Source organism: Rhinoraja longicauda, chromosome 15, assembly GCF_053455715.1.
Source record: "Rhinoraja longicauda isolate Sanriku21f chromosome 15, sRhiLon1.1, whole genome shotgun sequence".
Classification (NCBI taxonomy): Eukaryota; Metazoa; Chordata; class Chondrichthyes; order Rajiformes; family Arhynchobatidae; genus Rhinoraja; species Rhinoraja longicauda.
In genome coordinates this window covers 5,305,702-5,318,783 of record NC_135967.1, presented here as the reverse complement: position 1 = coordinate 5,318,783, position 13,082 = coordinate 5,305,702, and the positions used below count along the sequence as shown (strand labels likewise).

Sequence of the window (13,082 nt, the reverse complement as noted above, 5' to 3'; positions counted from 1 at the left end):
CATTGCATATCCACCGTCAACCCTTTAAGAATCAATTGCCAGTCTATCTTGGCCAATTCACGTCTCATACCCTCAAAGTTACCTTTCTTTAAGTTCAGAACCGTTGTTTCTGAATTAACTATGTCACTCTCCATCCTAATGAAGAACTCAACCATATTATGGTCACTCTTGCATTACAAGTGAGTTCTCTGGGATTCCCAAGCTTGAATTCCCAAGAAGTAGACAGAAGAAACCGCAGATGCTAGAATCTTGAGCAAAATACACAAATTAGATTAACTCAGCGGGTCAGGCAGGTTACTTGAGCACTTTGTGTTTTTTGTATTCCCAAGAGTTGGAAAGGCATAATACATAGGGAAATAAACAGGTTTTGACACTCAACTGAACGACTCCTCACATGTCCACTATCCACCTAAACCTACTAGCTATTGTTCACTCCTTTCCTCTCTTTTATTTAATTTTCTATAGTTTGTATTGTCTATTTTTTAACAGCTATTGCTAGTCCATCACTTTGTGGCCCCTCTGAGATTTTTTCTTTTATTTCCCCTTTATACTAACTAGACTCTTTGACAAATGTTTTTTTTTTGTTGCATCTATCCTAGGCAACCCATTGATTAACTAAGACACTATCAGATATCCTCAGTTTATTTGCTAACATACTCGGATTTTGTTACGGACAGCACAGAGGGGCAGTGCTAGAGTTGTTGTCTTACAGCGCCAGAGACCCGGGTTCGATCCTGACTATGGGTGCTGTCTGTACAGAATTTATACATTCTCCCTGTGACTGCGTGGATTTTATCCGGGTGCTCCAGTTTCCTCCTACATTCCAAAGACGTGCAGGTTTGTAGGTTTATTGGCTTCTGTAAATTGTCCCTAGTGTGTAGGATAGAACTAGTGTTTGGATGATTGCTGGGTGGCGAAGACTCGGTGGGTCAAAAGGCCTGTTTCCACATGTGTCTCTAAACTAAACTAAATAAACTAAACGTTACAATAACACTCTACATTTTTTTTTAATGTATTATATACATTTACATTCTTTCTTCATGTTAGCTATATAAACAAGTATAGTTAAAATCATGGAACACTGCAACATAAGCCTACATCTTGAAATCATTCGTCATTTAAAATGACTTGGATGAAGGAACCAAAACAGATATTTGCAAAATATGAAGATGCAAAAATAGGTAGGAAAGTAAGTTTTGGAAAGGACAGAGGCTATAGTCATGGGCTAGACAATGAATAGAAATTAATAATGAGAACACTATTCCAAGGGAATTGGAAGAATATAGATGGGAGATCTTTTTCTATACCCATCCAGAAGACCCGAAACAATGCTGGAGGCAAAAACCCTTACATGTAACTGGCACCTGGAAGAATTAATGGAGTGCCGTAACCTATAAGTCTAGACAGAGAATTGGGAAACACCAAGTCTTTTTCTTGGCAAAGGGCCAAATGACTTCATTCTGTGGCTACTTCAAACAGGCCTCAAGGCTAATACATTCCAAAGGGTGAAAATAAAAACAAGACTTTGTTTGTCTCGTATCCTGCAAAGCCATGTTTCACATTAGTATTTCCAAAAGATCTTCCAGCCCAACTGCAGGAGATACTCTTTTGTCTACTTTTTCCTCAATTGGATTTCCTTCTACTATCCTGGAGCCCACAAAATGCGTGTTCAGAAACAATTTACTTTAACTATCAAGTTAGCATAGCATATTTACTGCACACAATGCAGTATCCATTGTACCATAGAATGGTATTGCAAAACAAACACTTTTCACAGCACCTTTATTCAGTCCACAATCATGACCCAGAGCTTCCAGTTGCCACTCATTTATTTTGCCTCATTCCAGCTGACCCAGCTTTGGCAAACAAGAACATCACCCACTATATGTTTATCAACAGAATTACCGAGTAATTTGGAAGAAAATCAATTATTGAAATCTGGATTAAAATTGACAGGATTTTGCTTCCAAATTCCTTTGGTAATGTCATAAAACGTCTGCATTGCACCAAGTCTCTCCAACCTTCCACCACATCAGACATTTCTTTCTTCCCCATCCTCATTATTCCCTGCACCCTGTATTAACATTTCTATTAACAAGCTGCCAGAGGAAGTAGTTGAGGCAGGGACTATACCAACATTTAAGAAACAGTTAAGACAGGTACATGAATAGGACAGGTTTGGAGGGATATGGACCAAATGCATGCAGGTGGGACGAGTGTAGCTGGGACATGTTGGCCGGTGTGGGCAAGTTGGGCCGAAGGGCCTGTTTCCACACTGTATCACGCTATGATGCAAGGTTGTCAAGTTTGAATGATAAACACTTCCCTCCATAGGCACTACCTAAAAGGATCTAGAATAGTACAGTGCGGCACAGGTGCGCAGCAGTGAAGTTGCTGCCTTACAGCACCGGACACCAAAGTTCAATCTTGACTACGGGTGCTGTCTGTACAGCTTGTACGTTCTCCCTGTGACTGCGTAGGTTTTCTCTGGATGCTCGTTTCCTCCCACATCCCAAAGGCATGCGGGTTTGAAGGTTAATTGGCTTCTGTAAATTGCCCCAAATTTGTAGGAAAGAACTAGTGTATGGGTGATCGCTGGTCGACGCAAACTCAGTTTCCACGCTGTATCTCTAAGAAAAAGTACATCACAATTTGCTGAGTATAGCATTTGCTTTCAAATCACATTGTCATCAACATAAAACTCAGATAATCCAACATACATTGGACTTGGTTGGTGGCACACTGGCAAATTTTCCAGCCTACTGGATGTTATTTCTATTAATATGTCAACACTTCATGTTACCAGTATGATTGATTTTTAGTGATCCAGATAAATGGAAAGGTGACAGCAAAACTGGGACTCCAGTGAGTGCAAAGGGAGCACTGGTAACATTTTAGTCAGTCATACAGCACTGAAATAGGCCCTTTGACCCAACTCGTCCGTGCAGATCGATGCCCCATCTAAGCAAGTGTCTTTTAAATGCCATTATAGCATCTGTTTCAACTACATCCTCTGGCAGTTCATTCTAGATACCCAACACCCTGCTAGTAAAATGCTGCCCCTCGCATTAAACATACGTCCTCTTGTTTTTGATTCCTCAACTTTGGGTAAAATACCGTGCATTCATCCTGTCTATTCCCCTTCTGATTTTATTCATCTCAAAAAGATCACCCCTCAGCTTCCCATGCTTCAATAAATAGTGATTGCCTACCCAATCTCTCCCGAGAGCTGGCAACATCCTTGTATATCTTCGCTGCAGTCCTTCAGGCTTAATGACATCCTGCCGATAGCAGGGGGTGACCAAAACTGAACACAGTACTCCAAGTGTGGCCAGACCAACACCTTGTATAAGTGCAATATAAGATCCCAACATCTATACTCAATATGCTGATTAATAAAGGCCAATGTACCAAAAGCCTTTGTGACCACCTAACCTGTGATGCCATTTTCAGGGAACTACCTTTTCTCCTACAACTCCCCAGAGCCCTACCATTTACTGTTAAGATCCTGCCCCTCACCTCACACTTATCAGCATTAAACTCCATTAGCCATTCTTCAGCCCACTTGATAAAGAGCATGCTGTAACTTTAGAAAATCATATTCACTAACTACAATACCACCCACTTCAGAGTCAGCTGCAAATTTATTAATTATGCCTTGTACATTTGCTTCCGATCTGGGAAGTCTTAGTCATGCAGCATGGAAACAGACCATTTGACCCACGATGTTCACACGCATCAGTGAGCACCTATCCATACTAATCTCATCTTCCTGCACTTGGCCATTACCCTTCAATGCATCGGCATATAAATATTTGTCTATTTACGTCCGATGCCAAAACTTTGAGACTGTTGAATAGTCAAGTAGTGGACTACAAGTTTTACTATATTTTGCTTTTGTAATTAAAACTATTTGGTGACAAGATAGAAGTGATTAAATTATTTGCTGAATAGCCAGAGTTCTAAACGACTCACGGCCATCAATTAAAAATCCAGCATGGCTGCTGGGGAACTTTAATTTCAAAAAATCGATCTTTTTATTAAAAAAAGCTGGTGTCTTTCTGTAATGGCAACCATGAAAGCACATCGGTGTTAAGAAATCTCAACTGATTCATTAATGTCCATTTAGGCAAGAAATGTTGTCATTGTTACTCGGCTGACCCATCAACATGATTGCTTTTCGGTTACTGCTTCATTGCTGCATGTAGACACATACAATCACTGGCATTTGAGGTATCCATGTCAGAATAAAAACAGGTGGAGACACAGGTAGCTTATATAGGCTGTTTGCAGCAAAACCATACGACTTCCTCAAAATAGTTCAAACAAAATATATTTAAATATAAAAGTGATGGATTGTGCTAATGTACTGTTTGGTTCTTTTAAAATTATATAATAATATAATTAAATAGCAGCAAACCTTTATATAGAGAAACACTGGGGAGATTTTTTTTATTAAGGTAAATTATCCAGCAAAAATTCTGACAGGAAGTGGGTACATACAGCCATCTGCCCTTTTAAAAGATGTTATTTTCCATTAGAAACTAGTTTTACATGATTGCAAAGGTTTTTCTTTACAAAAATGACAAATTTAAAATTAAATTTTTTTCACATTAGATTTCCAGGCCCCACATTTTAATTTTTTTTCACCAAAATATTTTACCTGGTTACAAAACTAACCCACAAAACCACTGGAATGTTTTGACACAAACAACTTTCTCCTTACTCTTACCCACTTGTAATAGCCTAACACCACAAATACCTGGTGAATTAAAATATCAGACTTTTTTTTTTTTTTTGAGTATGACACAAGACAAACATTGACAGAAGTCAATAACTACCACCATTTACTTGTCCCACATATCACACTAACTACAACAATCACAATTTAAAAACAATGATTCTTTAGGGCTTCAAACCCCCAAATAATCTTGAGATGTGGGTGTTTCCATAATTAAATTCATGCTAAAAAAACCTTGTATTTATAAAATAGTTGATAAAAATATTCCTCTCTGTTAACAATACAGTATGGAGGTATGGATGCCATTGATGGAGATGACGGGCAGATGCAGTTACTCTGACTTGGCTTCTTTTTCTTCACAGCTTTCAGTGGACTGTGCCTAAAATGTAAAATAAATATTTAACACAAGTTGCATAAATCAAATGTTGTACTTGTAATCAATTGACAGATGAAAAAATAGCAGAATATCCCATTGATAATAGATCAAAATATTCCCGAGAAGCTGATGTACAAAATCATGCTGAAAATTTAAAATTCGTCAAAGATGTGATGTCCAGCAAACATCACAGTCCAAAGTTTACTGAAGGCCCTAAAATAAACTGTTAATAGCTGCATTCTGTGTTTGCCATATGTATTGGGTGCAGTTACCAGTGAGAGCAACTAGGTGCAGTTTATTATTGATTGCTGATTGAGATAATCAGATTTCAAAGAACCAATTCATTTTCTTATAACACAATCAAGAAAGAATGTCACTGACCATAGATGGTATTCTTTTAAGTTTTTTTTGAGTTGGGGATAATTAAGAGGCAAGGTAAGCTCGAAGGAAAGAATAAGAAAAGCCAGATATTCATGCTAACTTCAACCCAATGTGTTCCACCAGCAGCGTTGTTGTGTGCATGTGGGGCAGGAGCTGCTTAGGTATAATATTAGCATGGATAAGAGTACATAATCAACAAAATCTGAACAAGTGAATAATTTTGAAATTGGTAATTAGTAATTAGTGGGGTGCCACAGAAAATAGTGTTGGGGCCTTAACTTTCTACAATTAATGAGATGGCTGAAGAAATTAAATTTGTTGATCGGCGGGTTATCAATTTGAAGACACAAAACATCTGCAAATAGGTTAAATGGGAAAGATGGAGTTGGCAGAGTTACTAATTTACTAAATGACAGAGCAGGCTTGAGGCACCAAATGTCCTGCTCCTGGTTTATATGGCCTGGTGGTCTTACATCTTACCAATTTTCAACATGGGCCACAAAGCACTATTTTGACAAAGAACAATAGCTGTTTTAATGGTTTCATGGTGGGAGCTTCAGTAGATGTCCCAGTAGCTCTAGCCTATTTTAGTGATTGAACAGAGAAAAAAAAAACAGGAAATGGCATCCAATGCTGAACGAAGTTTGTTATGGTATTAATGCCAGGAAATTGAGTCAGTGTCCCAGCAATCAGGTAGTTCTGATATAAAGCATGTTTCCATAACACAAACTGGATATAGAGGAGTGATGAATTAAGGAACACGATTTGCCCGTTGGCCCGAATCATTTCAACACGATTTTCTTCAGGAACAATCACTTAAAAGTTTCTTTGGGAAATTAACAAGCAGACCAAAAAAAAGACGTTTTGGGAAGAAGCTGTTGTCATGTAATCTTCCCACAGTAATCAGACACCATTGTCCCTTAAGAGCACAGCTGCTACTTAAACCGCAGAAGGCCATTGAAAATGACAAGCAACTGCTTATATTGCAATTGTGCAAAGGTACTCTTAAACAATGTAACATATATAGCCTTTAGTATTTTGAGCTTGCAGCATCAAAAATAAACTTGTCACCATTGGAAACCTTTATTTTTGGCCATCCTGCAGGAAAAATAACTCATTGCGAGTTTGAATCTCCCTGACCCCTGATCTCTTCGCCCACAATTGCTTTTATAACACCTTTTTCCATAACACAAATTTTTGTTGCAAACACATTGATTGTTTGACTATTATACATCCTATCAACACATTGTAGCAAACAATGAACAAGTGATAGGAGCAGAATTAGGCCATTCGGCCCATCAAGTCTACTCCGCCATGGTTGATCTGTCTCTCCTAACCCCATTCTCCTGCCTTCTCCCCATAACCTCTGACACCCGCACTCATCAAGAATCTATCTATCTCTGCCTTAAACATATCCATTGACAGCCTCCACAGCCTTCTGCAGGCACGCGAGGTAAAAAAAAAAGAGGAAACGAGGCGAGTGCTTGCGCGAGGCATACAGCGGGGGTCAAAAAATTGGAAAATTTACACACAAAATTACTAGTTTCAAGCCTCTTTTAGTGCATTTCAAAGTAAAAGCAGACATTACAAAATAATGTGAACATGTCACTAATAACATTTAAGTAAATTCGCACATTTATTGATAATCAGCCCAAAAAGGTGGTAATTGACTTTTCTGCTGTGTTTTATATTTTAACCCCCTCTTAATTTAGTTATATAATCTTGTACTTAAATTTAATATTTACTCATCACAGTTCCATCACTGATTTTCTGGCACTCTTGGTTCCAGAGCTTTGCTGGTTTATCGAGCCGGCCAAGGAAGTCAGCTATGGGGATAGATGTGCTGGAGTTCCAGAGCCCCGGCCACAGGTTGCAAATTCAACCCACCGATCGGCCGAGGAAGTCCCGATGAGGTCGAGATTGGCTGCCTTGCCCAGCCTAGGTGCCACATTTTCAGGGAGACTTCCAGGACGCGGGGGATTTCTCGTGGAACCCCTAGCGACCTGTAGTGGAACCCTAGTGTTCATTACATGTCTATACATCGTTTCTTTTCTTTTCAATCCGATTTCTCCGTTGGTAAACGTGATTTTGGCAAAGTGAAAAACGCGGAAATCATGCAAAAGGCGCGGAAAATGGATTTTAAAAACGTGGAAATCCGAGTAAAATTCACATGCCCGTTTGTGTGGCAAAGAATTCCACAGATTCTACCCCCTCTGACTACAGAAATCCCTCCTCATCTCCGTCCTAAAACAACGTCCTTTAATTCTGAGGCTATGACCTCTAGTAGACTCTCCCACTGGTGGAAACATCCTCTCCACAGCCACTCTATCCAAGCCTTTCATAACTGTATGTTCCCCCACCCCCATGGATGCTGCTGACCTGCTGAGTTCCTCAAGCAGCTTGTTTTATTATTGCTCAATGAACCAAGAAGCCAGTGTTCAAGAACAAATTACATAGATCATGGATAGAAAAGGTTGAGGGATGCGAGTCAAATGCAGCCAAAGCAGAATAACTTGGATGGACACTTTGGCCAGCATGGAAGAGTTGGCCAAAAGGCCTACTTTCCCATGAATTACTAAGTTAGAGAAGGACATTTCAATGGTGCAGTGCACATACCAGATTCGGGTTTATTAAATCCCTGTTATCCGTTCACTATTTAAACTCAGAATTTCCTCCCAGAAAGGATCAACGTGAGAGACACAGAAGGATAAACGGCTTCCTTTGAATTAATACCAGTGATACCTGAGACAGAAAACAGATTCAATGTAATAAAATAAAAATATTAAGGATAGATGCTGGAAGTATTTTGTTTCTTTAATAAGACATGCAAAGTGAGTACAACAGAAATCAAAATGATACCTTAAGAGGCTTTAAGATGAGATAGTGTTCACGATTGGGTGTGTTCACAATTGTTTTCTGCAATAATGTCTCAGAGAAAGGGACAATTCATTTCATATCTATTAGCCTAATAGTGTGCTAACAACCATTCAAAATTGATAAGTGTTCTGAAAGTGAGAAACTTGGAACAACCAAGATGTTAATGTTGGCAAGGCCGATTTCACAACTGTTTAAAGGACGACCCACATTAAAAAAAACAGGATATCAAAATGTGATCCACGAGTCAAATGTTAATACTTATTTGCAAATGGAAGAGGATGTCTGGCAGAAACGCAGGCCTTTCGAAAAATAAACAGCAATGGCGCAAGTTTAAAGTTCTGAGGACACAAATAATTGCTGTATGTCATCATTACAATAGAAGATATTAGGATGCCTAATACCCCAAGAAAAAAAAGCCGAAACAGGGAGTCCCTATTATACTAAGACAAAAAGTGCAAAACAGTGACAAATCTCAAATGGTTCCATGGGGAAACAAGCTCTTCAGTCCACCGAGTCCAGGCTGACCCACAATTATCCATTCATACTGGGTCAATGTTATCCCACTTTCTCATCCACTCTCTAGACATTGAAGCAATTTTAGAGACCATAACCTATAAACTACAGGAGAAAACCCGAGCACCCAGAGAAATCCCATGCGGTCACTGAGGATGTGCAAGCTTTACAGATAGCAGCCGAGGTCAGGATCTAACCCGGGCCACTGGTGCTGTGAGGTAGCAGCTCTGCCATCCTTATGAAACTACTCTCAATTCAGTGATTCTTTCATTAGATTATGAAACTACACCTGTCATGGAGGAAAACCAGGGAATTATTGAATAGCTTCCTATAAGAAAATTATTAGGAAAGAGTGCCCATCATGACAAATGTGGTTATTTTTGTTTTGAAGCAATGACTCCAGTGTACAATAGTACAAGTATCTCTGTTTGGACTTTTCACAAAATATAGTTCAGTTAAATTAACGCTGTTTTTTTAAAATGGCATGTTAGACAAATTATTTACTTAAGAAATTTACCGAGGGTGGGAATTAAGTTAGAACAAGCAATTGCTCAATGTCCTTCTGATGAAAAGTCACCAACATTAAACACTCTCTCCACGGAAGTTGCCCGATTTGCTGAGTATCTCCAGCATTTTTACTAGGAATCGTATAGAAGGTATTTGAGTATTCATGAACTCAGATGATGAAATGTAGTCATGTATTCAAGTTGTTGATGACATCAAGAACACAGAATGGCAAAGATAATGAAAGCCTATAGCTAGATAACAAACTGGACAAAACTCACCTCATCGTTTTTGGCTTCTCCATTCTCAGAGGGAGTTTCTTCTTTTGCATCCTCTTGGTTAGTCTCTTCTTTGCCTTTAGCTCCTTTTTTTCCTTTTGCTGGTGCTTTCTTTTCTTCTTTCTTGTCATTAGCAGCCTCTTTCTAATGAAATAGGCACATAATACTATAGCGTAAGAAAATAACTGCAGATGCTGGTACAAATCGAAGGTATTCATTCACAAAATGTTGGAGTAACTCAGCAGGTCAGGCAGCATCTCAGGAGAGAAGGAATGGGTGACGTTTCGGGTCGAGACCCTTCTTCAGACTATAATACTAGAGCAGTTAGTTTGGTTGTTAAGTGCTGAAAAGAGCCAGGTCATTTCAGAATACAGCTTACAAATACTTACATTTTAACTCACACTGGTAATCATTATTGTCACTATTTGCAAAATATCTAGAACCCAAATATAAACCTACTTTGGGACTTATCCAAGTGTTGGTCTCAGATATTTAATAGCATAATGAATAAACAGTTGTTAAAAAAATTGCCCCATCAGACAATATAGCCTGGATGTATACTTTTATTGGCATATGACCATGTGCTTCTGACAGGCGTGACCAAATTCTGCAGCAACTGTCAACTGTTTGCCTTTCGTCAGAATGTCTCACTAGCAAAGAAAATCCAAGGGTGGTGGAAAGAGTCAACTTTTAAGTACACACCTTTAGTCATTTTAAAAGAACATTTTGCAGTACTATCAGGAAAGAAATTATGTTAGCTCATCAACAGGCAATCTAAACATGAATAGTCACCCTTTCGCTTAATTTTTTTTTAAATCCACCACTAAATGATTTTCTAAAAACTTGATCAGGAAAGAAAAATATTTACATTATGAGACTAATAAAAGTACACTTACTTTAGCTGGTGCCTTCTTTTGTTTTGGCTCTGATTTGGAAGATGCAACTATCTGTAATAAAAGAAAAGATGCATTTAATCCACTCGTATTACACAAAATAATGGAGTATTTTACTGTACACAAAAAGTTACATACCTTTGACAATCTTAACGACCTCCTTTTGGGCTTTAAAAGATAAAAGGTATAATGATTTCACAATAGCTTAAAAATTGCATTTACATAATTTTTCAAATGCTGTCATCTGTTGTAATAGACAAATTAAGAGCACCAACCTCCAATTTCGCTTCACCATCATTCTGCAAAGGTAGAAGAAAATAAATCCCATTGATTACACTTGTTAGTTCAATAAAAAAGTCAAAGCTCAAAAATATTCCTTTAGAAACAATTACCAAAATGTTGTCACCAAGATGAAAAAGATCATAGGCCATTTAAAATTTATTTGCTATTTGGTTGGGTGCAGGTCCCCCCGCCACTGCATTGTCACCTACAACTTTACCGTTCTACTGCTCACCTCTCCCCATTGTGTCCCAGACATCCCACGTACCTCCAGTTTCAAGAAGTTTCTTGTTCCCATCAACTTGTTCCCATGAACCACCCTGCATAACCCTACATCACATGCAAACTACTCTGGATTTTACACAAGGCTGCACTATGTTCATCTGTTTACACTCTTATGGTCCGGTTAACTAATAGAGTTTTAGTTTCAGAGATACCCACAGTATCCAAACTGAACATTAATCACCTGTTTATACCAGTTTAATGTTATGCCACATATTGGGGGCATTATTTTACTGAGGCCAATTGACCTACAGATCCACATGTGGGAAGAAACAGCCCACCTGGAGGAAAAGCCACAGGGGGAATGTGTAAACTCCACCTGAAATCAGGATTGAACCTGGGGTTCTGGCACGGTGAGGTTGATAAATATACAGCGTACAATAAACAATAAATTGTGTGTTTTGCTGTGGCGTTTCAATGTGCCTGCGACGGGGAGAAATTAAGAGGTTTATTGTTCAGATGCCTGTGTGTATGGGAACTGTACAATCCTCACACACACTGACACAAAATGGATGTGGTGAAGCAGTGCGACATTTTGAGAGCGTGTGCTGCAAGCTGGAAGTGCATGCAGAGCAGCGGGCTAATGGTGGAGGTGGGAGGCCGCCCAGCGCACAGCTGTCCACTGCTGTCAGAGCGGTGGCGGCTCCAGCCCAGACCCGCACCATGGCCCCGCCCCCACCCCAGCAGGTGACGTCACCCCGCCAGGCGCCCGCCGCGACGTCAGCGCGCCCATTCGAAATTCCCGCCGTTTTTCCTCCCCCCCCCCCCCCCTCGCCGTTTTTCCTCCCCCCCCCCCAACCTCGGCGCCGCCGGTCAGGAGCGTCGACGACAACGGGAACCAGCGCCCCCCCCCCCACCACCTCTCACTCTCTCGTCCCACACCAACAGCCAGAGCGTTCTCCTCACATCCCCGACCGTTAGCCCAGGAGTTCCCGCCCGCCCGCGCGCCGACTAACGGTCGGGAGCCTCACTGCGCCGCGGCCGCAGCCCCCCCGCGCGGGCCGGCGGCCGCCAGAACAAAGGAGCACACGGGCGCCTCAGCCACCTCCGGTCACCCCTTCCTCTCCCCTCCCCCCACGGGCCGTGCGCTCGGTCCCGGCCGCGCCGGAGCGGTGGCGGGCAGCCGGCGGATCGACGCGCGGTGGTGGTGGCGGCGGCGGGGCCTCCTTCCCCCCCCCATGTCGCCCGTCCGCCCGCGGCCACCGCCAGCGCAGCTCAAGCGCGGCGTTTGCTCGCCCACCTACCTTTCTCTTGGGCATGGCGACTGGCTTCTGACCGAAACAATCAATGTGTAAAAAAAATAACACACACACCGGGTGCAAAGACACGAAGAGCGGGGGTATTATTTTTTTTTGTTGCGCAAACGGTTAATGTAAAAACCACAGGGTTGTTTTTTTCCCCCTTTTTCCCCCCCTTTCGCACGCCAGTACCACCAATGGCCGCTCACAGCGAGCAGCAGCGCGCAACCAACCCTGGTGCCGTGGGCCGCACTGACCGACGCCCACCTCCGCCAATCAGCAGCGCGCTGCCGACACTGGCGCCCGGTGCCGCAATGACTGGCGGTGCTCTCCGCCAATCAGCAGCGGCAACCTCAGCTGACAAGCCACGCCCTAGTGGCGGCTCGGCCAATGGGACTGGCGGAAGGACGGGCCGCTGCGGCCGAGCTAATGGGAACGGCCGGAGGGCGGGTCTTGTGGCTCTAATGAGCCAATGGGAGTGGCCGGGGCGGGGCTTGAGACACGGCTGAGCCAATGGGAGTGGCCGGTGGGCGGGATCTGGAGCGCCCCGGGCCAATGGAAGTGGCTGGAGGGCGGGTCCTTTGACGCCCCGGGCCAATGGGAGTGGCCAGAGGGCGGGACCAGCGGCGCCCCGGGCGGGACCACGAGCTGGTCGAGCGGTTGTTGAGGAGCACAAGGTGATAATGTCGGCGCCGCCTCGGCACGCATGGTATGGGCACT

The 13,082-nt window shown here is 42.0% G+C and overlaps 1 protein-coding gene across 1 annotated transcript; it reads right to left on the bottom strand.

Annotated features, from left to right (window-relative positions):
- Nucleotides 1-1,013: 1,013 nt before the first annotated feature.
- On the bottom strand, nucleotides 1,014-12,593 carry LOC144600491 (uncharacterized). The gene is made up of 6 exons (XM_078412137.1): nucleotides 12,369-12,593; nucleotides 10,839-10,862; nucleotides 10,702-10,731; nucleotides 10,567-10,617; nucleotides 9,674-9,814; nucleotides 1,014-5,120 (listed from the first exon to the last, which is right to left on the bottom strand). The coding sequence occupies exons 1-6, from the start codon at nucleotides 12,381-12,383 to the stop codon at nucleotides 5,073-5,075; spliced, it is 309 nt and encodes a 102-aa protein (XP_078268263.1). The 5' UTR covers nucleotides 12,384-12,593; the 3' UTR covers nucleotides 1,014-5,072.
- Between the last annotated feature and the right edge of the window lie 489 nt (nucleotides 12,594-13,082).